At 63.0% G+C, this 25,754-nt stretch overlaps 2 protein-coding genes across 2 annotated transcripts in view; one reads left to right on the top strand and one right to left on the bottom strand.

Moving 5' to 3' along the window:
* Positions 1-25,754, bottom strand: part of SLC5A10 (solute carrier family 5 member 10) — a 50,366-nt gene that overhangs the window by 15,521 nt on the left and 9,091 nt on the right. Inside the window, exons 8-9 of the mRNA XM_004612839.2 lie at positions 24,862-25,067; positions 21,568-21,703 (exon numbers count right to left, since the gene is read on the bottom strand). Of these exons, the coding sequence (XP_004612896.2) occupies positions 21,568-21,703; positions 24,862-25,067 (342 nt within the window). The remainder of the gene's footprint in view (positions 1-21,567; positions 21,704-24,861; positions 25,068-25,754) is intronic.
* On the top strand, positions 1,402-25,251 carry FAM83G (family with sequence similarity 83 member G). The gene is made up of 5 exons (XM_004612838.2): positions 1,402-2,116; positions 14,094-14,261; positions 19,309-19,433; positions 19,888-21,136; positions 24,328-25,251. Exons 1-5 carry the CDS (start codon positions 1,595-1,597, stop codon positions 24,733-24,735), a joined length of 2,472 nt encoding a protein of 823 aa, XP_004612895.1. The 5' UTR covers positions 1,402-1,594; the 3' UTR covers positions 24,736-25,251.

Genomic DNA, 25,754 nt, shown 5'->3' with positions numbered 1-25,754 from the left:
ATACACAATGAGCATGTATTAACTGGTGAAATCTAAACCAGCCCGGAAGGACACCCACGTCAGTATTCTTGCTGTGACATTATTATTGCAATAGAGTCATGTAGATAATACCACCAGGAGAAACTGAGTGAAGGATGCATGCAACCTTTGTTTTTGTTTTTCGCAACTTCTTGTAAATCTATAATTATGGGTAAGTAACTGCAGAGATTGGAGGCCTTTCAGCCCTAAGCAAGAGTCCCAGGGCCTTTTAGGATAAGAGACGCTGGGGTGCAGAGAGGGTCTTTTTTTCTGTCTTTTCCATGTCAGGACACATCCGGCTGTGCTTAGGGCTTCCCAGCAAGACTCGGGACCATATGGGGTGGGGTGGGGAGGGCCTGGGCAGACCCTGGTTCTGAAGCGCAAAGTCTCCAGACCAGGGTGAAAGGCAGGACTCAGGTCTTGAGGGATCAGGGATGGCGCTTCTAGGGCCCCTGACCTGTGGAGCCAGGTGAATGGACTGTGGGGAGGGTCCAAGAGATGTCACCAGCCACTCCTTCCTAACACCTGGCACTGAGCTCAGGACCCGGCTCAGCAGGGCACAGCCTTATCCAGATCCAGGGTGAGTGCGGTGGGCGTGGGGGGACAGGAGGGAAGGGCTGTGCCAGGCTCCTGGCGGCTGCTTGTGGCACGCGACTGGGTGGCAGCTGTTTGTTGGGCCAGATTTAATGGGCTTTACTCTCCCCACCCTGCCAGCTTGCTTTCAGATGTGGTTCCCACGCCCCCCATAACCAGGGTCCCAAGCCCCGGGGACGCGGAGCAGAGAGCTGAACTGGTCCCCAGCAGCCCCAGGGTTCAGGTGGGGCGCCACTCTTGCAGGACCAGTCCCGGGTTTGGGGGGCCTGGGGCATGCTCCGAGAGGCAAGTTGGGCTCCACCGGGCAGGAGGCAGGGTTGTGGACGAACGTCTGGGTACCAGATTTGCTCTACGAGCGGCTCCCGCCCGGGCCCGGCTCGGCCGCGTCCAAGCCGCCCCCAAGCCGCCCCGGGCTCAGCGGGGTGGTGGGGTCGCGGCAGCGGGCAGCGGGGTGCCAGGCGCTGCCCTGAAGCGCGTCTCCGGGGCGCGCGCACCCGCCAGCCTCTGCATGCGCGCCACGTCCCGGGGTCCTGGGAACTTGGCGCGTGGAAGTCGCGGCTCGGGGAGCGCCAGGTAAGCGCGGGACCGTCGGGGGCGTTGAATCAGCTTCCGGCCCCGCCCCGGGCGCACGTGACTGCAGGTGGCGTGGGCGGGCGGGCCGGCGGCACTTAGTCACCGCGCCCGCGCCCTCCCGGGAGCCAGCCCGCCCGCGCCTCCTCCGGGCAGGCCCCTCGGCCGGCGGCCCCGACGCCCGGGATGCGCAGCGGGGCGGGGGCCGCGCGAGTCCAGGCCCGGCCTCCCGCGCTGGAAAGTTCTGGGGAGCCTCCCGGCTGGCCCGGCCCCCCGCGCCCCGGCCCGCCCCGCCGCTCTCTGACCCGCCCCGGCCCCCGCCCCCCGCACAGGCGCCGGGGACCGAGGCGCGCGAGAGCCCAGAACCAGCTGCGCCCCACCGGGGCCGGGACTCCAGTGTCCGCGCGGCACCATGGCCTTCTCCCAGGTGCAGTGCCTGGACGACAGCCACGTCAACTGGCGCTCCAGCGAGGCCAAGCCCGAGTTCTTCTACAGCGAGGAGCAGCGGCTGGCGCTGGAGGCGCTGGTGGCCGACGGCCCCGACGCCTTCTACGCGGTGCTGAAGCGGGAGAACATCCGGGACTTCCTCTCCGAGCTGGAGCTCAAGCGCATCCTGGAGACCATCGAGGTGTACGACCCGGGGTCCGAGGACCCCAGGGGCCTGGGCCGTCCCCGGGGGCCCGAGGAGGACGGTGTGGGTGAGGATGAGGAGGCCAGAGCCGGGGACGGTGCCCCCCACGAGGCTGAGCCACCCCCCTCGCTGGAGTACTGGCCCCAGAAGTCGGACCGCTCCATCCCGCAGCTGGACCTGGGCTGGCCGGACACCATCGCCTACCGCGGGGTGACCCGGGCCAGCGTCTACATGCAGCCGCCCATTGACGGACAGGCCCACATCAAAGAGGTGGTCCGCAAGATGATCAGCCAAGCCCAGAAGGTGAGTACCTCACAGGGCTTCCGGAGGGGAAGCTGGCCCCAGCAGCCCCCTCCAGAGCCAGGACCCCACAGGGGGACTCCAGACCGGTCCTCTGGGGTCTCGTGCCTCCATTGTGTCTTTGCAGAGGGAGATGGGCAGTCGGTGTATCCAGCGAAGACTTTGTGCCTTGCTGGGGGAGGGGGTTTGAAGTTCCCCAGACCTGGCAAGCAGGTTCCTCAGAAGGTGCTGCCCTGGGGTGGGGTGGGTGGGAGTATGGACTTTCTCTTGCTCCTGTCATTTGGGGTGGCTCTGATTCACCCCAGAGAAGCTCCTCCAGCGCCCGTGGTGCATTGTTTGCCTGAGCGAGGAAGTAGAGGTCCAGGCCGAGAAGGAGCATGAAGCCCCTATCTAATGCATCGCAGGCAGGAGTGAGGTGCAGTGACAGGCCCTTTCCCGGCTGGGAGGTGGGGCTGGGGTGCATTCCTCAGGGTGGGGAGAGGAGCCCCAGGTCTGCTGCAGGCCGCACCCCCAGGCTGGATTCCACCGCAGCAGGCACCACTGTCCCACCCCTCCCAGACCCCTGCCCCGCACTGCAGTGTCCTGTCCTGCCTGACAGTGGCTCCTCTGAGCAGGGGTGCTCGCAGGACCCGGACGGGGTGCTGTATCTCCAAGTACAAATGCCTTTCCACAGACTCAAGGCGCTTCCTGACAGGCGGTGCTGCAGTGCGGAAGCCGAGCAGGGTCTCAGGCCTCTGGGCCCAGAGAGGAGCGGGGACTGTCAGTGTGGCCAGTCCTAGACTGTGCGCGCAGCTTTCCCAGGCAGCCTGACGCCTTCTCTGTCCCAGGTCCAGCGCAGTGATTCACACAGACACAACATGCATGTCGGGGACCTTCCTGACCGACCGCCAGGGCTGGGGAGCTCCTGGACAAGAAATCAGAAGTGGGTCTGGCGCTGCCGAGGTGTCTTGGGTTTCCAGAGAGGGCGTGCCTGGGGGGAGAGGGCTGAGCCCAGCCGCCTGTGACAGGGATTCTGCCTCTCCACCTGACCTCAGGAAGCTTTGGGGCTTCATGTTTCTGGCCTGTAAAGCGCTGGTGCTGAGGATAAAAGCCACGTCTTGGCCGCTGTGAAAGGTGGAGTCAGGTGACTGGCGAGGAAGAGCAGCAGGAAGAGGAGGGCCATGGGAGGAGGAAGGTGGTTCTCAGGAGGAGCCGCCGGTGCACACCTTCGGGGGGCCAGCAGGTGCTGTTCCCACAGACTCTGACTTGAGGTCCTGGAATCCAGGACCCGGGAGGCGGTGCTGGGATCCCTGGGATCTGCCCCCAATTTAAAACAGGGAAACTGAGGCCCCTCCTGTGGTAGGGTCTCCCTTCCCCCGTCCCCTCCTGACCAGGAGCAGGAAGGAGGCAGACTCCTTCCCCCAGCCTGACATGGGAGCGGCCGGTGTCTAATCTCCCCCAGACAGAAGACAGTCGACCCGAGATGGGCCAGATAGGGGTGCCTGGGGCAAGACTGGGGACTCCTGAGTGTCCTCCCCCGGGGCCAGGGCTGGGCCCCTGCCATGCCACGCCTCTGTCTCCCTGTCCCCAGACTTCGTTTGTTGCTCCCTCACAGAAGCCCTGCACGTTCCCATCTCCTGGAGGGGCCTGACCCAGTAAGAGGGTCATGGCAGGCCGGAGCCCCGACTCTCCGGTCATGGGGCTGCCCTGGGAGGCCACCCCCGATATGGGCACATCAGCAGGGAGTCTTGCTGGCCAAAACAAGAATCTCCAACGACAGAGGCCAAGCCATGGGGACATTGAGGCACGGAGGGGAGAGGAATTGCCTGGTGAGCCGGGCCCCTGTTTCTCCGCCGTGCCCCCCGGACTGTGGTGACGTGCATGTGTGTGGGCTGCGGGCACAACAGCTAGTGTTGGCTGGACGCCAGGCTCTTGATCATCTCAGTTACCTGCCGTTCATAGATGGGGAAACTGAGGCTGACTGAGGAGTCTTTGCCAAGGTGGCCAAGCTAGTTCTTGGGTGGAGGGATGGGGTGTGGGCCCGTGTCGTCCTGAGACTCTAGGAGGGGTCCCCAGGAGGACACAGAGACGGGCAGGGCAGGGAGGGGCCGCTTCTGAGCTCCCCTGGCCGGGCTGCTCCCGGCTCCCCGAGGTCAGGGCGCGTGGGACGCGGGTGCTGACGGAGCGCCTTGCTGGGCCCGCCCGCCCGCCGGGAGGCCTCCCATGAATCACCTTCCCTCTCCCCCCATTTCCGTCCCGACCCACCACTTCCCATAGGGACAGAGGCTCTCCGAACCAGGCCAGGGAGGGGGCGCCCGAGCGCTCACCCCAGCCCACCGGCCCACTCAGGCACCTGGGGCTGCGGAGCTGAGTCAGAGCCGCCTGTCAGCATGGCAGGGGGCCCTGGGGCAGGGAAGTGACACAGCATAGTCTCGGCCTGCCTGCTCAGCTGGGGAGTGGCCACCTTCCCGCAGGGCTCCTACAACCCCCCTTTCCCAAAAGACTGCAGTGAATGGACAGGTGTGCTCTGCCTCCAGGCTGGGCGCCTGCGCCCCCAAGCTCATCTTCACATCTGTGAAATGGGTACAAGGCACGAGGGGCCCTTCAGCTCTGCTCCTGGACCCCCTGTGACAGGAGCCCTGTGGCTTGCCAGGACCTCTCCCAGCCAGGGGCTCCAACTCTCCCCAGCTGGAAGGTCACTGGCAGGCCCCGCTCCCGCCCCAAGAACTAGAGATTTATCTGGGGAAAAACCTGCTGTGGGGTTCCAGCCACATACCAGAGGCAGGCCTGTAGCATCTCGCCTGGGAGGACCGCCTCACTCGGCTGTAGCCTCACCAATGGGTGAGGCTGGGCCGGGAGGGAGGGTCCGGAGAGAGTGCCTCCCCCCACACCTATGGCAGGGCTTGGAGGGGGGTCCCTTTGGCTGGCCCAGATGCTGAGAAGCTCCAGGAAAGGGCCAGTCACAGAGGGGCACGGCGGGAGAGCGAGTGGCAAAGGCTGGGCTAGCACCCAGATTCTGAGCCGCCCTGGTCCAGTCTTGGGAATGGACACCAGAGATGTCAAGTTTTTTTGGCAAGGGCTGCCCAGCGGGAAAGGGCTGGAACTAGGTTGCATGACACCTGATTAACCCCACGTCTTTTCTGACAGGCTCCCGCCTTCACATGCTGAAGGCCTGGCCCACGGCTTGGCTCTGGGAGAAGCTGCTTAATGAGGCATTTATTAAGTGCCAACTCCATGCCAGGTGCTGAGCGGGCACTTTACCTGCACTGCAACCCGCCCGATGGTAACGCGCATAAAGCAGGGGTTGCTGCACGGCGTGATGAGGAAACTGTGGCCAGTTGGGCTTAGGTCCTGAGCTGGTCAGTGGCGGGGCCACTTCCCACAAGGGCTCTGAGTGCGGCCGAGCCCCCTCTCCCAGGGACAGTCTGGGCTGTTCTTCCTGAGCTTCCCTCGGAAGCCAGTCCTTAGCTGGACAAGGGACAGTGAGGCTCCTTGTCCCCATCCAGCTCTTGCCCGCCGCCTTTCCTGCGGGCCGGGCAGGGTGCACTCACTGTCCCTGACTAAGTGGCACCAGGGCGGCCTCGGTGTCTGCAGAGGCCCTGCCTGGCTCCGGGGGCAGCACTGGCCCAGGCTCGCTGCACGGCTGCCTGCTTCCAGCCTGTGCCCGGGGCTCTCCTGGCCTGCCAGGCGGGAACCATCTGATAACAGAATCCCAGGTGCTGGCTCCGCACTCCAGAGCAGCTCCAGAGGCTTCCTGCCCACCGGGGCGTTCACCTCTTCCTTGAGTCTTGGGAGCTGCTCAGGACATTTGCATCTTAATTGAGAGTTTGGAGCTGCTGCCAGGAGGAGGGCCTGCATGCACATCGGGAGTCCAGGGAGGCATTTCAGGGCAAATGGTGCTGGACCCTGCCCCGTCCCCGGCTCCCCACATGTGTCCCAGAGTCTGGCGTGCAGAGCCAAATCAGGGGCTCTGAAGTGGCAGGCTGAGTGGGCAGGGAGGAAGGGGCAGCCTCTCGAGGGTCTCTGCGCCTGCCTGCAGCATGGCCTTGGGAGGGCAGAGGAAGGTGCAGCAATCACAGCACCTCTGGGCCCTGCCTCCTCTGCTCGGGCCACGCCCCTCCATCCTCTGGCCCCAACTGCAGCCCACCTCCTCCAGGCGTGCAGGCTTGCTGTCTCAGGCCCCGGTCCGGAGCTGCCCTCCAGTCTCTCCTGTCGCACATCAGCCTCTGATTCGTGGTGAGACTAAGGTGGGGAAGGGGGGTCTGTATGCCCTTGTTCCCTATTCCTCTCGGGAGTGTTGGGTTAATTTCTCTGAAAAACTTGGGTGTCCTTATAGGGACTGCACTGGATCTGTATAATGCCTTGGGGAGTGTTGCCATTTCGACACCATGAACCCTCCCGATCCCTGAGGGGCTGTTGTGTCCTCTGATTTCTTGACGTGGTGTTTTGTAGTTTTCTTTGCACAGGTCCTTTGCCCCTGGCCTGGGGGAGCTGGCATCCCATAGTTGCTCATTCTCCTCTTCCCCGCTGCATTCCTCTGTGTCCTCTCCAGCTTCTCTCTGGGCCACTTCCCAGAGCAGCTGGGGCTGGGAGTCTCCACAGGAGGATGTGGTCTCAGGCTGCCCTACTTGCTGTGGGACGGTTGCGCGAGTCCTCTGCGGGACAGTCTTCCTGCGGAATCAGGGTGCTTGGCGACCCCACTGGGCTTTCCAGCCCCTCCTGAGCCCTTCCTCCTTGGAAACCCTTAGTTCCTGCGTCCAGGACTGCTGGCAGGATTGCTTGGGCGGCGCCCCTGCAGGCCTGCCTGAGCTCTATGGACGTAGGCCCTTAGCAGGAGGGAGGGACTTGTGTCTCTTGTCTCATCCCTGCCCACCTGGTGTCCTCCTTCCCCACACTCTGGTTTCTGTCTCGGGCATTCCTGAGCTGTGATGAGGAGCCGACGTCTCTCTTGGGGGGGGGGGTCGGCGAGAGGCTCAGGCAGGGCCCGCCGCTGGTCATAAGCCTCTGGGTGGGACCAGCAGCCACTGTACTTTAGGCTGGGGGGTCTGAGGCCACACCCAGCATGCTCAGGGACTACTCCCAGGGGCTCAGGGCCACTCCTGCTTGCAAAGCGTGCGGTGAGCTGTTAGCTCTCTTGGGCCCCAGGAGCATCTCCTTTCCGCCACGGCGGCATCCCCGGCGCTCAGGAGCCTGAGCTCTCGGTAATTGGCCTTAATGAGGCTTTCAACTTAATGGTGCAGAGGGTGAGGAAGGTGTCACCCAAGCTGATGATGCCAGAAAGGAGAAACCTGAGGCCATCCAACCCCACGCCTCATTTTCCCCGAAGAGAAACTGAGGCTGAGTGTGAAGAGGTTCCCTGCCATGAGCTTGTCTGGGGAGGAGCAGCAGAGGGGGGAGTGCCCCTGGCCTAGGATTCATTTCTCGTCCCAAGGTGGGCTCCGGGTGGAGTCATGGCTAAAAGGCCCACAGGTTCTCCCCTGTTGGGAGAGGAACCTGGAGCAGGGGCTGCCCCCCTCACCCTGCAGCCCTCATCACCCCCCCATGGTCCCTGACAAGGGGACACTTGTTCCGAGGTCAGTGATCTGGTCTGCTTGTCCTGGCCTGTCAGCATTTGCTACCCTGTCTACGCAGATCCCTCCCAGGGGGCAGGACCCACTGCAGCCAGAGGCCGAGCATGTGTCAGGAGTTGGGGTCCTCCAGCACATGGAGAACCAGCATTGCAGACCTCATTATCCTGCCAGTGCGCGGGGAGGGGACTTGTGGAGAAGGAGGTAAACTGAGGCACTGCAGCTGTATTGCTGCTGCTCTGCCTGCCTGTCCCAGGCCCCCACCTCAGCCCAGCTCTGTGCAGGAGGTGGTCCTACCAGTGCAGTGTTGCTGGGGAGGCCCCGGCACTGGGATGCTGGCATTTCACTGCTGGTTTTTTTTTTTTTTTTTTTTTTTTTTTGCTTTTTGGGTCACACCCAGCGATGCTCAGGGGTTACTCCTGGCTTTGCACTCAGGAACTACTCCTGGCGGTGCTTGGGGGACCATATGAGATGCCGGGGATCGAACCCGGGTCGGCCGCGTGCAAGGCAAACGCCCTACCCGCTGTGCTGTCGCTCCGGCCCCTCACTGCTGGTTTTGAGGACTCACCTGCACTGTGGGATACTGTGTGCAACTACTTCTGGTACAGTGTCCTCCGGCTGTGGGCTCAGAGTTTGCTCGTCTGTGCTCCTCACTCTGTGCCATTGTTTGTCTTTGGGTGGGTTTAAGATGTTCATACTGTTTTCAAGGGATGGTCACAGTGTTCCTCAGTGACCGTGTCTTCGTGTTTCTTTTTTTGATTTCATTGGATTTCCCAGATCTTTGGATCTTTGTTTTCCACCAAATATGGAAATGTTATGCCCATTAATTTTTCAGTATTTTTCTGTTTTTTTCCCTTCACCTCTGTCTCTGCCTTTGCTGACACTCTGGTCGTGTGTGTATTTGCCCTTTGCTATTGACCCACAGTTCGTTGACTGATGTTTTTCCATCTTTCTGCCCTTCATTTGGGTGGTTTCTGTTGAAAAGTCTTCAGTTCACTGATTTTCTTCTGTAGTGTCTAATTTGTTCTAATCCCATCCAGCACTTAATTTTTTTTTATTTTTGTATTTTATGTTGAATCGTTTCATCTCTTGAGGTTTATTTTGGTAAAATTCCCTAGCACTGTAGAACTGTCGTCCCCATTGTTCATCGATTTGCTCGAGTGGGCACCAGTAATGTCTCCATTGTGAGACTTGTTGTTACTGTTTTTGGCATATCGAATATGCCACGGGTAGCTTGACAGGCTCTGCCACGAGGGTGAGATACTCTTGGTAGCTTGCCAGGCTCTCCAAGAGAGACAGAGGACTCGAACCCTGGTTGGCTGTGTGCAAGGAAAACACCCTACCCACTGTGCTATCGCTCCAGTCCATTTCCATTAAAAAAAAATTTTAGTTTCTAAGTAACCTTTGAACATATAGAATACAGTCATAATTTCATGTTTTACTGCCAGTTTATCTGGGTTGGTTTTGATAGTTTTATTTTTCCTTACAGTATCATTATTTTCCTATTTCTTTGCTTGTCTGGTTTTCTATTGGATATTGGATACAGTGAACTCTATATGGTGCCCATATACCTAGTGCTGTGCCTCATTTTGTTTTCATTTGTTCTCTTAAAATATCTTGGATCATAGTTTTGGGATGCAGTGAAGTTGCTTGGAAACAGTCGATGCCTTGAAAGCTCGCTATGAAGCTTTATTAGACGGACCCAGAGCAGTCTGGGGAAGGATTTGACAAACTGACCCAAACCTGGGTTCCACTGACAGCCATTGTTCAGCAGCCATCTAGGCTGGCTTCGTGCTCTGGTCTGAATTGGGTAGTTGGGTCAGAAACCTCATGGTCTGCACAGCTTTGACAGAACAAGCTGCCCTGGCCGACAGCAGCGTCCTCCCCAGCCCTCCCTCAGACGCTTGCCATGGCCCTTTGGTCCCTGGCCCAGGTGTGTGAGCACCTGCTTCCCGTGGCTCCTCCTGGTGGGCCCAGCTGAGGCCTGCAGGGACCTCGCCGGGCTTTGAGCCTGCTCTGAACAAACTGTCTCCTTGCCTTGGGGAAGGGAGCCTGTTGGCCCCCCAGGGCCCCCTCCTTTCGCTGTGGCCTGAGGAAGCTGCCTCACCTGGCCGGCCTCCTGCGTCTGCCTGCAAGGCGGGCCCCTGCGCCTCATAGACTCTGCCCAGGTCCTGGTTGCTGAGACCGGAGGCTGGGCACAGGCCCTGTCACTTTGTTGTGGCCCAAAGTGGAAGTCCACCGTCACACCTGTGGGATGGTCTGCAGGTCACGTGGAGCCATGCCCTTCCCTGTCTCGAGCTGCCCTGGAAAGATGGGAGGTGGGCTGGGGTACGGGAAGCGGCGGGCAGCGGGGACCAGCTGTAGCCCCGTGTGGCCAAGCACAGGCTCTCGGCCCTGGCCCTGCCCATCTGTGCATTCACGTACCTCACCCCTGGCAGCCCCGGAGAGTGGCCTTGTTGTTATGGCTGTGGGCGAGGAAAACAAAGGTACTTCCCAGGACAGCGCCACGCATGGCCACCATCAGGCTGCTCTAGAGGACAGGCCCAGAGGCGACACTCCATCACTTATGCACCTGCCCATCATCACTGGCCTCCCAGGCTGGAAGGGGATATCTGTTCCCCACCATTGCTCAGGAGCACTTTAGGGAAGCAACACACTGTCCCTCGCTGAGTCACCTCCAGGACCTGCCTGGCCTAGAAGAGTGAGGGACCCCAGGCCTTTGGGAGATGTGTCCTTGAACACTGCTGTGCCATCCCCACCGCCGTCGTGGCGGGGCCAGGGTAGTGGGTGAGGGGTGGCAGGTGCCAGCACAGGGCAGAGACTGCCAGGCCCCCCCGACACACCTCCTCTGTGCTTTCCCAGTCCTGCCCTGCTCTCACCCAGGGGCCCCTGCTCTGGACATAGTGCCCACAGGCCAGCCGTGGGGAGTCGGGAACTTCCTCTCCCGGCCCATGGGTACAGCACATGGCCATGTGAGCAGTGCAGGAGCCTGGGTGCCACATGTATCTCCCCACTTCTCAGACGGGGAAACTGAGGCACAGGAGAGGGATCTCCTCCCTGCACCCACCAGTCCTTGCTCACACAGCTGCAGGGCCCCAGAAAGACGGGAGCAGCTCTCTTGGCTGCAGGCTGTGTCTGGGAGTGACCCCCCGAAGTGGGGTCATTCCTTCTGCCCTCCCTGCCCAGGCCTCCCCACTGCCACCTGCACAGGAGCCCTGTCCACACCGCTACCTCCCCTCTCTGGACCACAGTGCGTCTCTCTCCCACCCCAGGGATGTCGCCTGTCCCAGACTACTTAGGGGATCCTGAAAGTGGCAGCAGGTCGCAGAAGCAGGGGGAGAAGCCGAGAGGGACAGAGTGGCTGGTTCTAGGGGGAGGGGCGGGGAGAGCGCCTTTGAGGGGTTGCACCAGGCAGGGCCCCGATCCGGCCAGCACTCCCCACATTCAGCCCAGCTCACCCCTAGGCAGGCCTCACCCCCTACCCCCCAGCCCCAGCCTCCAGCCTGCTGTCTGGGGGACGAGGCCTGGAGGACAGTCGTGGGTATCCAGTCCCTCTTGGTTCTAGGCTGCATCTTTGAGAGATGCCCCTCAGTGAGGCACATGGGCCCCTCACTCCTGCCCTCCTGTGAGGGCCCTGGGCAGAGACCCAGTGTCGTCCTGGCCGCTCCTGGGGCTGCACCCTGGACAGAGCTCACAGCCGTGTCACCACCAGCCCCTCCAGGGCAGGGCCCGCGCTGCCTGTACGGTTCCTGCATGGCTGGGCGGGGGCCCAGCTTCTGGCCGCCCCCTCTTCTGCATGCTCAGGCCAGCCTGACCCTGGGTCCTTTCCTGCTGGCCATCAGGTTTGTATGAAGTCTTGGGTGTGAGCTGCACGGAGCATGGCGGGCGCCCCCGATGCCCCGACTGGCAGATGGGAGGTGCTAGCTGCGGGGGGAAGGGGGTGTGGCACTCGCCCCCTGCTGTCCTGGTCCTGGTTCACAGCTGACCAGGGTTTCCCTAAGACCAGCCAACTTGAGCAGATCCGGGAGGGAGTGGACAGTACTTAGGGAAATGGAACCTGGTGGCACCACTTAACCGGCTGCTAGGGGCTGGGGGCCGGGGCTGGGGGCTCAGATTCCTAAGAGAGCCGTGCGCCCTGTGTGACCCCTCCTGAGCACCTAAGTTTCAGCCCGTGGCCGTGAGCAGAAAGGCCGTGATGGGCCAGAGGGTAGCACACTGGGTAGGGCATTTGCCCACACGCGGCCGACCCAAGTTCAACCCCCAGCACCACGTATGGTCCCCACATCCCACCAGGAGTGACTCCGGAGTGCAGAGCCTCTCCCGAGCACTGGCAGTGTGGCCCTAAGGCCAAACAAAGCCGTGCTGGGACCTGCTGCCTCCAAGAGAGTTCTGAGACTGGGCACAGGGCAAGGCCCCGCCAGGGTGTTAGCTGGCACCGGCACTGGACTTGGCCCCTGGGAGAGCCAGCCCTGAGGACTGGGGCTGTGTGGGCTCACCCGGGGCGGGGGGTGGGGGGCAGCCCCAGTGGATCTAACCCTGGGTCACACCTGCCCGGAACCAGACCCAACAGAGCCCATTTCGGCGCCGAAGAGGGAAGGTTGGTCTGAGCAGAAGCATGTTGGCTGTGCCCGTTCCAGGGGGCACGTGAGCTGTGGCTATAGGAGGGCAGCCAGTCCTGGCTGGGCTGGGACCCAGGGCAGAGGAAGTCGGCAGTACGTCCCATCAGTGAAGGCCAGAGCTGTTGAGAGTAGTCCCAGCCCCACACGCCTCTGTCTCCCACCACCCTTCACAAGCGCTTTCTGACCTTTGCTTTCTTCGTGTCTTGGGGCCCCACCCAGCCATGCTCAGGGGTGTCTCTGCACTTGGGAATTACTCCTGGTGGTGCTCAGGGCAGCCTTATGGGATGCCGGGGATTGCACCTGGGTCAGCCGTGTGCAAGACAGGCGCTTGCACTTGTACTGTCGCTCTGGTCCTCCAGGGTCCCTCTTAAGACCCCTCTTAACCCTGGCTAGAAAGTGTGTCCGCGCTGGTGCCAGCCCCTTGCCCCTCTCCCCCGACCTCTGCTCCCCGGTGCATAGCACTGCTCCCCCCTGCACCCACTCCTCCAGCTGGTCTGAAACGCTCCCTGCGCAGAGCCCACCAGCCCTCTCTCTGCATCTGTGGGACCAGCGAAGCAGGCCACATGGAGATCAAGTCCAGGGCCAGGCAGGGAGGAGCAGGTGGACCCGTAGGGGCGGTAAGGGCTGTGCAGACATGTCCCAGTCAGGCCCCAGCTGCTTCCCACCCTCAGGTGTGTGGGTCCCAGGGAGGGGCGCCTGCCCGGCCACCCTCACGCTCCCTCCCGATTGTCCCCAGCTCGCTGTGTAGCCTAGAGGAGGCCAGCCTGCCTGCGTCAGTCACCTCAGAAGATTCTCAGTCCCAGCAGGGATGCGGCCCTGGCAGAGGGAGGAGCTGCTCAGAGGTGCTGACTCGGCTCACACACACCGTCCCCCCCCCCCCCCCCCGCCCCGGCTGCCTGGGGTCAGGAGGAGGCAAGACGGAGGCGCGAAGACCGTCCAGGCTCGGCCTCCCGTCTCTGTCCTCGCCCTGTGCCTCGCCTCTGCCAGCCCCAGGCTCCTGCGGCCAGGCTGGGGCAGATCTCTGCTCTGGGCCCTATCCCAGCAGGTCAGGTGACAGGAAGGTCACTGCTGGGTGGGCTCTGTCCAACGCTGAGAGGAGTAGTGGCCGCCAGCGAGCCTGCATGTCCACACGAGCCTGAGACATGGGGAGACTGAGGCGCCTGGGACAGAGCACACTCTGCTGCCCCCGCACTGTCCCACACCCGGGGCAAACTGCTTCCAGACCCAGGGCTGGACCCCTGCAGGCTGGCCTGCTCACCTCCAAACCCCAAACCTCGTGCCTCAGACCCTTGGCAGACAGTTTCCAGGTCGCCTAGCGTTGTCGCTGCCTTCTGCCTTTCTCGGTTCTGTCTTCAGCTGCCGCTAGGACCGGGGGTCATGCCTGCCTGCAGTCTGGTTGCAGCCCCCCCCCCACTGCTTGGGGCCGTGCTGGAGGGGCATGCTTGGTTGAAGCACCATGGGGTCCACAGCATTGCCCTGTGGTTACACTGGCACGTGGCAGGCCTGGAGGACAGAGCTGGTGGCCTATGCGGTGGCTCTTCTGTCACTGAGACACTTCCTGGGCCCAGCACCTGCCACCCAGCCAGCTCTGAGCCCTGCTTTCTGGGCTCTTCTGTCCAGGAGGCGACGGGCTGGGGAGCGTCCTCTTGAGTCTTGCTGGCTCCGAGTCCCCGAGAATCCGATGGGGAGTTCGTGTTCTAAAGCCAGAGTATTGAGCCCAAAGCCACAGGCGTCCCCAGCCCCACATAGCACAAGGTGGGGGTGAGGGAGGGTCCCACCACCCCGCACTGCCTGACCAGCTCTGCCTGCTCCCAGGTGATAGCTGTGGTCATGGACATGTTCACTGATGTGGACATCTTCAAGGATCTGGTCGACGCCGGTTTCAAGAGGAAGGTGGCCGTGTACATCATCGTGGACGAGAGCAATGTCAAGTACTTCCTGCACATGTGCGAGCGGGCCCGCATGCACCTGGGGCACCTTAAGGTGAGCCAGCTGGCCGCTCGGCCATCCCCAGCACATCTCTCACCTGCCTTCCAGGGGCAGCGCCCTGCCGGGTCATGCAAAGGAGCCACCCGCCCAGGGTCACCTGGTGGCTGCTTGAGTGCCTTGGGGGACAGGACGTTTGCCACCTTCAGCAGATATCGTAAACATTGATTACAGGTCTGCTGGCCACGGCCCAGGGCCCACGCTGCAGTGCTCACCTGTCGGCCGCACACCTCAGGGCCCAGGTGCTCGGCACCTCCCTGGCAGCTGGCTCCCACCCTGGGAAGCGCCGGCTCGAAGGAAGTCCTTCCTGGGGCCCACGCCAAGCCCATTCCCCATTTAAGTCCACCCACTGGATCTGGGTCCAACAGAGGGCACTCCCTCGGGTTAGAGTCATGCGAGGCTTTCCTGGCAGGGCCCCGGGCATGACTCCCAGCCCTACATCTTCTCCCAGGCTTCGTGGGGTCGACCCCTGAGCACCACCAGGCATGGCCACAACACAGAAGCAAAGAACAAAGGGAAGGAGGCCTTCCTGGGCCGCGGGCGGGAGCTGTGTCCTGGGGCGCTGGCTCCTTCAGCTCCGGCCTGGATGTCTCTCTTGGGACAGAGCTCGCCCTGCCCACGTGCAGCACCCCCCACGGCACGTGTGTCCAGTGACTGCAGTGGCTCCCTTCACAGTGCTTGGCGGTCGTCAGGGCCATTTCATGGATGAAGGAAGAGGATATTCCTGCCCTGGTCACCGTGTGTCAGTTAAGGGTCTGTCCGCCGCAGTGTCCACCCTGGCACCTGGCCCAGGACCAGGGTGCACTCACACCTCAGTCCTGTGAGGCCAGCCAAGCCCCAGGACGAGAGGTGTGGCCAGCCTGCTTGATGAGGGGCTCGCCCCAGCCTATAATTTGTCATCCTCTGTCAGGTGTGGCCCCCCGCCCCCTGCCCTGCTGGCCAGGTCCTTTCAAGTGGGCGCAAGCCCTGCAGGCGGCGAGTTTGTGGTCATGGGGATGTTTTTATGTGGTCTCACCGGCACATTGACCCCAAGCCCTACGCGCTGCCTGCCATGTAATTAGCACTGAGCACTCACTCCAGTGACCGCCAGCTCGGGCAACTCTCGCAATGTGACCACAGGCACCCTCAGGGCTGCGGGAGGGGAGCGGCGGGACCTTCAGGGCAGCTGCCCCTGCCCAGTGGGGGACCCCGCGCACGTTCTCACTAAGCCCTGCCATGCCCCGCCGCACTGGTGGGGAGGCCGGCCTTCTTCCTGCCCCAATGGGACCCAGGCCTCTGTCAGTGGGCCAGCGGCATGGGAGTCTGCTGAGAGTGAGGGCAGGTAGGAGGGGGCCCTGCCCTGCCCTTCCTCCCTTCAAAGCAGTTCCCCTGGCCACCCCCCAACCCCCCGTCGCTGCTGGTGGTGCAGTTGGGGCCCTCAGGATCCCCACAGCTGCAACATGGCCCGTGCCCAGGGTCCCCAAGCCCGTTGCAAAGCCACCCTAGCTCAGACGGGTCACAGAGCCAAGCCACACTGGGTCCTGCCCGGAGCATCCCGCCAAGTCAGGATAAGAGCCAGAGAACTCTGTGCTAGTGGCCAGCCCCCCTGCCCCATGCACCCACCTTGCTGAGCCCGCAGGCCCCATGCCCATGCATCAGAGGCTGCACGGAGAACGAGACAGGGCTGTAAAAGTGCTCAGAGCTGCAGCATGACGAGGTATTAACATTGCTGGCCCTGGGCAGGGGAGGTTGGGGACGGAAGCACGGCTCCCTCTGGGGGTCTGGCTCTGCTGCGGGTGGGAGGCCGGGCCCCTCCGGGGAAGGAACCTTGACCCTGACCTCCTCCTCACCTCTGAGCCTGCAGCCTGGGCGAGCGGCCAGAGGTTTCCGTGGGCCCAGCCCTGGCCAAGTGTCACCTTGTCGAGGGCCTGCCTGCACAGCCCCCGCCCTGCCCTCGGGCGCGCCGGGCCCCGGCCTGTCTCGAGCCCGTCCTCTGCTGGGAAGCTCTGGGCCTGCGCGGCCTTGCAGAGACCTGCCCTCCCCTCCTGCGGCCCGGGAAGGTGGACTGGGGGTTCTCTCTGCAGCCGGGGGCTGTGCCAGGAGCCGGAGTCAAGCCCTGGCCCGCCGCCCGCTGTGACCTGCGGCAGACACCAGCCTTTTGGGCCTCAGTCTCCCTGTCTGGAGGGGCTAGGGGACCCTGGGAGGAGGCCACTCGGGGCAGAGCAGGCCCGCCATAGCCCGGCCCCTCCCTGAGCCTGGGGCTCCCGCCCCTCCACACCGCCTGCACTGTCCTCACAGAAGGACCCCAGCACATTGTGGGAACAGGTGCTTCTGCCCAGTCGGGGGGATACGCAGCTGCACCGCCCCCGGTGGGCTCCCAGGCACCGAGTATCCCGGCCTCAGCAGGGCCAGGCAGCCCCTCGGGGTGGAGGTGGGCACCCCTCCTCCTGTTTGTATGGCAAACAGACCATGAAGAGAGGATATGGCCATCTTGCCTCCAGGACCCACGGCCAGGGCCACGTAGCCAGCTCCCTTCGGGTGCTGAAGGGCACCTGCCGCCTATAGGAACCCAGCGTGGCCTCACTTAGGGCAGGCCTGGGGCCACGAGACGCCTGCTAGTCCCCAGAGCTGGGTGGCTGGGTGGCTTTATGCAGTCAAACCAGAAAAGCCAGTGGCCACTGGGACAAAGGCCGGACCCACTCTGGGGAGCGGAACCCTGCCGGAGCCCCTGGCCCACGCCGGGTCCAGCCCAGCCCTCCATGGGGCCCGCTCTGCCCTGATGCAAGGAGGGCAGGTGGGCAGGCTGGGGCTCCACTCTGGCTCCTGGCATCACCCCAGCCACAAAGCCCCCAGCCCACCGGTCCCTGGGATCTGCCTCGGGAGAGGGGGTGCCTGCTGGACCTGTAGACATTCTCGGTTTGCCTGTTCTACACAGTAGTGCTCAGGGGCTACACCCAGCTCTGCGCTCGGGGTCACTCCTGGTGGGGCTCAGGGGACCCTGCATGCTGGGGATCAGACCTGGGCATCCTGCAGCCCAGGAGCTGCCTCTTCGCCCTGAGGCCTGTTTGATGGCTGTGTGGGGAGCCCTTCCCTGCAGCATCACGTGGTGGGTGGTGCGGGAGGTTGTAAACACCCAGGCAGGCCTGGGGACCCCAACCACCAGAGTATCGGCCATGCAGAGGCCGCAGAAGCCCCTCAGACAAGGTTTGGGAGCTGCCGAGCCGACCACCCAAAGCTAGTTCACAGCGCCAGCCAGGCGAAGACTCCCTGCCCGCACCTGTGCTCGGCTTCCAGACGAGTGATCAGCCTGCTGGGGGGCAGAGGCTGGGCCCCCAGAGACGGGGTGCAGGGCAGGGCGCTGAGGGTTTTCCCGTCCCCTCTAGTACCCACCCACCCTGGGCAAACACTCTCAGATCTCCCTGGGGTCCTCCAGGAGACATCACCGCCTCCTGCCCTGTGCGGGGGCTCCAGCATGGGGGCTGGCGGCCCACGTGCTCTGCTGCGGGTGTCCTGGGTCTCGAGACAATGCGGCTTTGTGGGATCCTACCTCTGCACCCAGTCCAGGCTCTGGAGACATTACCTCATCTGGGTGGGGCCCCCCGGGAACAAATAGGAGGGGAGCTGCCTCAAGGCCCAGCCCAGGCCAGCCCCCAGCACGCCAGCAGGGATGCCAATGCCCAGAGCACACAGAGCCCCTTAGCCTCCCAGTGCAAAAAAGCAGGGGCCGAGTCATCCTGGGGACACTGGCCCATGGCTACAGCCACTGTGCTGGGCCTGGAGCCCACGGGAGCTGCGGAGCTGCCTGCGGTTGGAGGCAGACGCCGAGCCAGCCTCGTCCCGCCCTCCGGATCTTTGTTCTGACTCCTGGCCCCCCAGCGTGCTCCTGTTGGGTACAAAGTCACGAGCCGTAACTGTCCTGGGCCGGGGCCAGCTTCCTGCTGAGCTGGCTGTGGGCAGGCCAGTCGCCCGTGTAGCCGGGCAGCGGGCCCTGGGCGCACAGGGAGGCTTATCGGCCTTCTGGGCTGGGCCCCCACCAGGCAAGATTATCCACCGCACGGCGGGGTGGGGACCTGCCCTCAGCTGCTGTGGATTCTGGCCTGGGGCTGCCCCTCGTCTTGCTCGGGGACCCCAGAAGTGAGCAGGGCAGGGTGACCTGGGCCGGTGGTCAGTGCTGGCCCTTCCCTCGCTGCCCCTTTCTCTGCGCAGGCCACCTCCCTGGCACAGCCTTGTCCTGTGCCTCCAGCCCGTCCCTGCACCCTCCCCCACGACACCTGAGCTGCTCCGTCCTGCCTTTGCCTGGCCCCGGGCTCCCAGCAGAGCCGGCAAGAGCCTGTGCCACCCTGTGTCAGCCCCCAGCCAGCCCTGCAGCACCCTTATCCACCTTCCTCCCCGGAGCACTCAGGCTCCTCCTGGCTGGGAGCACCTCAGCCCCTTCCTACCCTGACCCTGCCCTCACCCTGGATGTGGCTTTCCCAGAACCACCCATACCGCTGCCTAGCGGGGGCTCTTCCCCCCACCCCTGCCTGTGTAGCGGGCACCTCTGCCCACTTGGCCTGTGCCAGGGCGTCAGTGCAGGTGCCAGCGGCCCTCCCCACAGCGAGCCACAGGACCAGCACCGACAGACTCTTTCTAGGGCTATCAGATGTGGACCTCCTGAGTCAGGCTTTTGGGGGGGAGGGGGCCGTCACACAGCACATGGGCCTAAGGTCCTCCCGAGGGGTCCCTCAGCTCCTCCCTCCCAGGCTCTGTCAGCCCACCACCACCTTTGACCCCTGCCTCCCCCTATAGGAGGGAGGGGAGAGCCCTGCCCCCTTCCCTGGGCCTCTGCTCCCCTTCCTGGGGGGTCTGCATCAGCCAGGTGGGCCCACAGAAGAGGAAGTTTGCTGTGGCTTTTCAGACAGCGGGGCGGGGAGACTGGGGCACACCAGGGGAGCCCCCGCCCCATGCACAGCGCCAGCCAGGAGGGGCCTTTCGCAGATGGTCCCCAGCCTGCAGAGCCCCGCCCCTCCCTTCCCCCGCCGTGTGGTCGCTGATGTGCTCTTTAACTCTGTCCCTCCCGTCACAGAATCTCAGGGTGCGGAGCATCGGGGGGACGGAGTTCTTCACTCGGTCGGCCACCAAGTTCAAGGGCGCCCTGGCCCAGAAGTTCATGTTTGTGGATGGAGACCGGGCCGTCTGCGGCTCCTACAGGTGACTTCAGCTCTCTGGGTTAGCTGTCTCTGGTCCCAGCTCCTGCCCCAACACCCTGGTTATTCCAGTTCTTTGGTTCCTGAACTGCTGAGGCGTGAGAAGCGGGCACGCCCGCTGCCCGGGCAGGCGGACAGGCTTTTGTCACAGATACTGTTCCAGCCTGTGGGCTGGTCCAGCACACACAAGACAGTCACTTGGTGCTCACTGCCCCTGGGGACGGGCGGGAGAGTGTACAGGGGGCCGTTCCCGGTCATGGGGGCTTGGTGCCCTAGCACCTGGGAGGACCCCCAGGACCAGGGAGACTCAGGGGTCCTGAGGGAGCACAGCGCTGTGTGTTGACGTAGGGGTTCCGCTGGGTTCCTCACACGGGCCTCACCCTGTAGCCCCAACCCCGGGGCTACTGTGAGGGGCACCAGCCCCGTGTGCTGACCGGCTGCCCTCCCCTGTGTTCCAGCTTCACGTGGTCAGCCGCGAGGACGGACCGGAACGTCATCTCCGTGCTGTCGGGTCAGGTGGTGGAGATGTTTGATCGGCAGTTCCAGGAGCTCTACCTCATGTCACACGGCGTCAGCCTCAAGGGTGTCCCCATGGACAAGGAGCCCGAGCCTGAGCCCATCTTGCTGCCCTCGGTGGTCCCTCTGGCACCCTCAGGCACCGTGGCCAAGAAGTTAGTCAACCCCAAGTACGCCCTGGTCAAGGCCAAGAGCGCCGATGAGATCGCCAAGACGTCCTCTGAGAAGCAGGAGGCCAAGAGGCCCCCTGGGTTGCGGGGTGCGGTGCTGGCCGAGCGGCCTGGGGACCTCCCGGAGCCACCGCTGCCCGTGCACCCAGGGCTGCTGAACCTGGAGCGCGCCAACATGTTTGAGTACCTGCCCACGTGGGTGGAGCCCGACCCCGAGCCTGGCAGCGACATCCTGGGCTACATCAATATCATTGACCCCAACATTTGGAACCCCCAGCCAAGCCAGATGAACCGCATCAAGATCCGCGACACGTCCCAGACGGGCGCCCAGCTGTGGAAGCAGAGCCGGGAGAGTGGCCTCTCTCCCATGCCCACTGGCCCCCAGGACGAGGGCCTGGCCGAGAATGGCCTCCCCCAGGGCGACCCCGAGCCACAGGCCCCCGTACCCAAGCCCCGGACAGTCCCTGTGGCGGACCTGCTGGCCCAGGATGGCAGTGATGCTGGGTGGGCCCCGGAACAACAGAAAGATGAGACGCCTCAGAATGGGACTGACCATGGGCTGCCCAGGTCAGCAGGCCCCGGCCATGCCCCACTCCAGCGGCAGCTGTCCATGACCCAGGATGACCCCAGCAGTGAGGGGGACGTGCTCCATAATGGGCTAGACCGGGAGGAGGATGACGAAGAGGAGGATGACGATTACGTGACCCTCAGTGACCAGGACAGCCTTTCAGGCAGTTCCGGCCTCAGCCCCGGACCCCGGCGGCCCTCGCTGGCCTCCTCGTCTGTGTCTGACGAGTATTTTGAGGTGAGGGATAGCACAGCCCCTGCCCGGAGGCGCCACTCCGAGCAGGCTAACGGGCCCACCCCCCTGGCCCGCCGGCAGCTCAGTGCCCCCCACGTGACCCGAGGAACCTTTGGAGGGCCCCTGGGTGGCTCCCCGTGGGCCCAGGGCCAGGAGCGAGACGAGACAAGCACTTCAAGGAGGATGCGGGGGCCCCGTGCTGCGGACAAGGAATCACAGGTGCGTGGGGGTCCTGGGAGCCCCTCCCCGAGGCCTCCTGAGCCCCCAGAGCTGCCAGCTGCCTGCCAGCTGCCATCTGCTGCCTCTGGCTCAGCTTTCCTTGTCACAGAGAGGGAAACTGAGGAACACTTCTGAGGGCAGGGCAGAGTAGGGACCACCCAGGACCATGGGATTGCCCCCTGGATCTGGAAGGGAAAGACTCGTTCTTGCCCTTGCCTGGGTCTGCCCATGACGGTCACGGGCGAGCTGCCCATGTGACGCCCCTCAACACTCCCAGATCACAGACAGGAAGTGGCTTCTGTCCCAACCTCCTGCCAGGCCACCTTCAGATCCGCTCCTTTTTGGCCCTGGGGCCTCCAGTGTCCATCCCCCAGACTGGGAACTTCTCCCGTCATCTGTCTCGGCCTCCCCTGTGAGCCCCGGGTTCCTACCTGGGAAGAGCACGCGGCTGATCATGCCCGGCATGATGATCAGGCCCATGGGCAGCATCTTGAGGTAGCTGGCCAGGATGGACCCCGCCTTGGCGTGGTTCAGGTCCCGGGCGGACAGGGACCGCTGCACGATGACCTGGGCGTGAGCAGGAGGTGAGTTCTGGCCCTGCAGGGCACCCGGCCCAGGGCTTCTCCCTGGGTGGACATGAAGCTGCCCTGTGAGCCCAAGACCCGAGATTCATGCCCCCAGGCAGGTCCCTGAGGCACCACCGCCCCAGGGCATGGGGTCGGCCTGGTCCAGCACCCAGCGCTGGTCAAGGCTGGTGATGCCCCCTGAGCCCCTTGTGAGAGTGTCTGTGGCAGCACAAGCAGAGCTGGGCAGGAAGCTGGTACCTCACATGAGGATGCCAGGGCTGGCCAGAACTCATCGCACTGCAGGGCAGGAGGCGGAAGGGGGTTGGCGTGAGTTTGCTTTTAATAAGTTACTTTTCTCAGTTTGGCGGCCACACTTGACAGTGCTCAGGGACCACCTCCTGCTCTGTGTTCAGGGGTCACTCCCAGCAGTGCTCAGAGAATTGAACCCGGGCCTCCTACCTGCAGAGCACACATGCTTCAGCCTGCTGATCTATCTCACTAGCCTGCTGAATCTGATTTTTAAAAGAAACTATTAACTTTCAAGGAAATTCGCTTTATCAAGATGTAATTCAGGGGTTTAGAGGTGGGTCAGCAAAATAGCACATGCCTGTGTTATTTTTCCTGTGTTCAGTCCTGGCTCCCAAACAAAAAAATACACTCATTTCCCATTCCTCCCTCTCTCTCCCTAGCGTCTGGTAACACCCCCCCCAAAAAGAAAGAAAGGAAGAAAGAAAGAAAGAAAGAAAGAAAGAAAGAAAGAAAGAAAGAAAGAAAGAAAGAAAGAAAGAAAGAAAGAAAGAAAGAAAGAAAGAAAGAAAATGGCATTGCATCCATTTAAAGTCTAGAATTCAGTGAGTTTGTAGGTTCATAGTGATATGTTTGGAATGTCTGTATTTTCCCCCTTAACCGATCCACACAACCCACAGTTCAGAAGTAGAATTTAAATGATTAAATTCTGTTTCCAGGGCTGGAGCGATAGCACAGCGGGGAGGGCGTTTGCCTTGTACGTGGCCGACCCGGGTTCGATTCCCAGCATCCCATATGGTCCCCCGAGCACCGCCAGGAGTGATTCCTGAGTGCATGAGCCAGGAGTAATCCCTGTGCATCGCTGGGTGTGACCCAGAAACCAAAAAAAAAAAAAAAAAAAAAAAAATTCCATTTCCAAACAGCCTAGTTTAACGCGTAGCTCCTAGTGTTTCACCGAGGGTGGGGCGAGGGCAGCTCTCAGCTGGGACATGGAGCTTTGGGGGTGCAGGACAAACTGGTTTCAGTCCTGCTCTGCCGCCAGCCCCGGGACTTGGGGCATACCCTGGCTCTCCTGTGTGAGGCGAGCGGGCAACTGAGGACCCTGCAGGGCCTTCCCTTCTGACGCCCCATGAGCTCAGAGCTGGGCCACGAGCCTGGGAGGAATGCAAGCAGTCTGGGGCGGGAGAGCTGAGGCCCAGGGCCCCAGCAAGGAGAGTGTCTGGCCGCCATGCCAACACCTCCCCAGTGGTGGTGTGGGCCGCTGCATCAGCTGCACCCGGCCCCACCGCTGCACCCCAGAACCACTGTGCTATGGTCCGCAAATCTGCACAGGCATCCCCTCGTGGGTGCTATGGACTCAGGGTCTCAGCACAGCCACTCCTGCCTGACCTTCCTGGGCCCTGGGCTTCCTTGGGGTGCGGCCGCAGTGGGGCTGTAGCCAGCTGCCCGTGCCTTGCCTTTCTGGGGTGAAGCGGTCACGGGCACTGCGCCAACTGCAGCCGGTGTCGAATGGGGCTTGCTCTGACAGAGGCAGCCCCTGCGGCAAAGGTGTGCCCAGGGGGCACAGCTCGGGTCTCCTCGGGTTTGCCCGTGGTGCCAGGCCAGAGCCTAGGTTCAGCCCGCTAGATTCTGCCCGCTGGCCCTCCTTCCTGCACTGGGTGGGTCCTGACCATGAGTGTCTCCACTGAGGGACGCAGGAAGCCCAGTGGTCAACGCAGCTGGCGCTAGCCTGACAATGGCCCCTTGGAAGCCGCCTGGTGCGACCCCCCCACCGGTGGCTGCTGAAGGGCCTGGCACAGCCCTGAAGGCTGGAGCGCTATGTGCAGGCGGGTCCCGATGGCAGCTGACTCACTTGGGAGCTTTCATGGGAATCTCTCCTGAATGGCGACCCAGCCCGGGCGCCGCATGCCAGGCCCTGGTCTGGAGGGCCGGGAGGAGTGGTGCCTGCAGGCGGCAGGGGCCTCTCAGCCGTTCGGGCACTCCCAACTGGTGTCCCCCTGGCCTCCTCTATGTGCCTGCTTTGGGCCGATGGGTCCCTGCAGGTGACAGGGGCGGCTGGCGCCTTCCCAGGTGTGGACTGTCCTCGACCCCACCCTGGGACCACCTCGGGGACTCCCCATTGAGGGGCAGCAGCCCAGGGACAGTGAGAGCTGGCTCGCCGGTGCATCTCAGCCCGACTCTGGCCCCTCTTGCAGATGCTCAAAGCTGGGGTAGGAACAAGCCTTATGGTGGCAGTGAGGCGGGGTGACTCCGGACACATTGGGGAACTGAGGCTCTATGCAGTGAAACAGCCTCCTGGAGTGAAGGGGAGGGGGTAGGACGTGGGTGGCAGGGAGGGAACAGCCCCCCGAGCTCACTGACTCTCTTTCTTCCCCGCAGGGCCAGCAGCTTCACCAATACGGAGTGTCCGCCGCAGGGACCCAGGACAAAGAGGGCTTCCCACGACCACTGAGGACCCCAGGACCCCCCCGCTTCCGCCCCACTGCTGACCGTGCCCAGAGTTCTGCCAGGAGAGTGGGCCCGGCCACGGCAGGCCCCGCCCACTGGCCGGCCAAGGGCGGGCCCGCGTCCCGCCCGCTGCAGGATCCAGGGAGCCCTCGGCCAGCCCGCAGCCCCAATACGCTGGCCGATGGCCGGGGCCCTGAGGGGCACCTGGGTCCTTTCGGAATCCCATTTTCCAAACTGTCCCAGTCGAAGCACCTGAAGGCGCGGACGGGTGGCGGTCAGTGGGCCTCGTCTGACTCCAGGCGGAGGGCCCCGGCCCCCAGGGACCGCAAGGACCCCTAGGTCAGCCCTGCCCATGGCCTCCTCTGCGCCCTGCACCCCAAGCAGCTGTCCCTGGAGGGGCCACCCGGATCCCCTGCGCCTGTCCTGGGAGGCAGGTGGAGGCTGGGTGGCAGTGTGGGATCGTACCTGGTCAGTGCACCAGTACCAGGTGGCCATGATGGTCAGACCAAAGGTCATCCCCGTCCATGGGAGGTCCCCTGTGTGGGGGTCTCGGAACATGTGCATGGCATCTGCACGTGGCAGGTGGCAGGTCGTGTTGGCAATGGTCCTGGAGGGCACGGCCCGGGCATAGGCTTCCGCCAGCTGCTCGTAGCCCCCGATCCGGTCGAAAGCTAGGGTAAGGGGGGCAGGGGCAGGTTAGCAGCCGGTGGCCCTAACTTCACCCCACTGCCCTCATCTCACAAGGAATTTCCTGATGCAAACCTTGACCTTTGCCCCTTCACCTTTTCCTGTGTTGGAAAGGCCTGGAGGTAGAGGGTTCTTTAAAAACAGATGAATGCAGCTATTTTATTTGTATTTAAGATGATGCTATTAAATGAGAGTTTTGCACATGGGCACCCTGTGTCCTGTTGGGGCCGGGAAAAGCTCCTGCCGGGCTGCAGAGTATTTGTTCCCTGGGCACTACACCTTCCTGAAGTGCTGATTCGGGGCCCCTGAGGGACACCGTCTGGCAGAGCAGAGAATGGGGGCACCGAGGAGGGACACCAAGGCTGGGAAGGGTGCAGCAGTCACACCCGGGGATCCCACCTACGTGGGGCTACCCTGCCCTCCGCCTTGCTGTCTGCATTCAGTTCCTGTGTGGCTTCCTGGGTGGGGGGCACCGTGTGGGAACCCCCCTCAGCGCCTGCTGCCTGCCTGCCGCTGGGGGTCCCACAGGCCTTTGGCTGTGCTCGAGAGCCCCATGCACTGGTGCATGCCCTGGGGCCCCATCCCCGCCAGCCCCGCATCCTGAGCCCATTTCACCCATACCCCAGAGCTGCAGTCTGGCAGGAGGGGAACAGCAGGACCTGGCATGACCA

The sequence above is a fragment of the Sorex araneus genome, chromosome 4 (assembly GCF_027595985.1).
Source record: "Sorex araneus isolate mSorAra2 chromosome 4, mSorAra2.pri, whole genome shotgun sequence".
Lineage (NCBI taxonomy): Eukaryota > Metazoa > Chordata > Mammalia > Eulipotyphla > Soricidae > Sorex > Sorex araneus.
This window is presented reverse-complemented; position numbering and strand designations above follow the sequence as displayed.

What these genes read in the sequence shown, in the direction of transcription:
- FAM83G (XM_004612838.2), top strand. Translation starts at nt 1,595, where the DNA reads ATGGCCTTCTCCCAGGTGCAGTGCCTGGACGACAGCCACGTCAACTGG. An exon ending in TGATCAGCCAAGCCCAGAAG is followed by an intron (nt 2,117 to 14,093) that starts GTGAGTACCTCA and finishes GCCTGCTCCCAG; the next exon opens with GTGATAGCTGTGGTCATGGA. An exon ending in TGCACCTGGGGCACCTTAAG is followed by an intron (nt 14,262 to 19,308) that starts GTGAGCCAGCTG and finishes CTCCCGTCACAG; the next exon opens with AATCTCAGGGTGCGGAGCAT.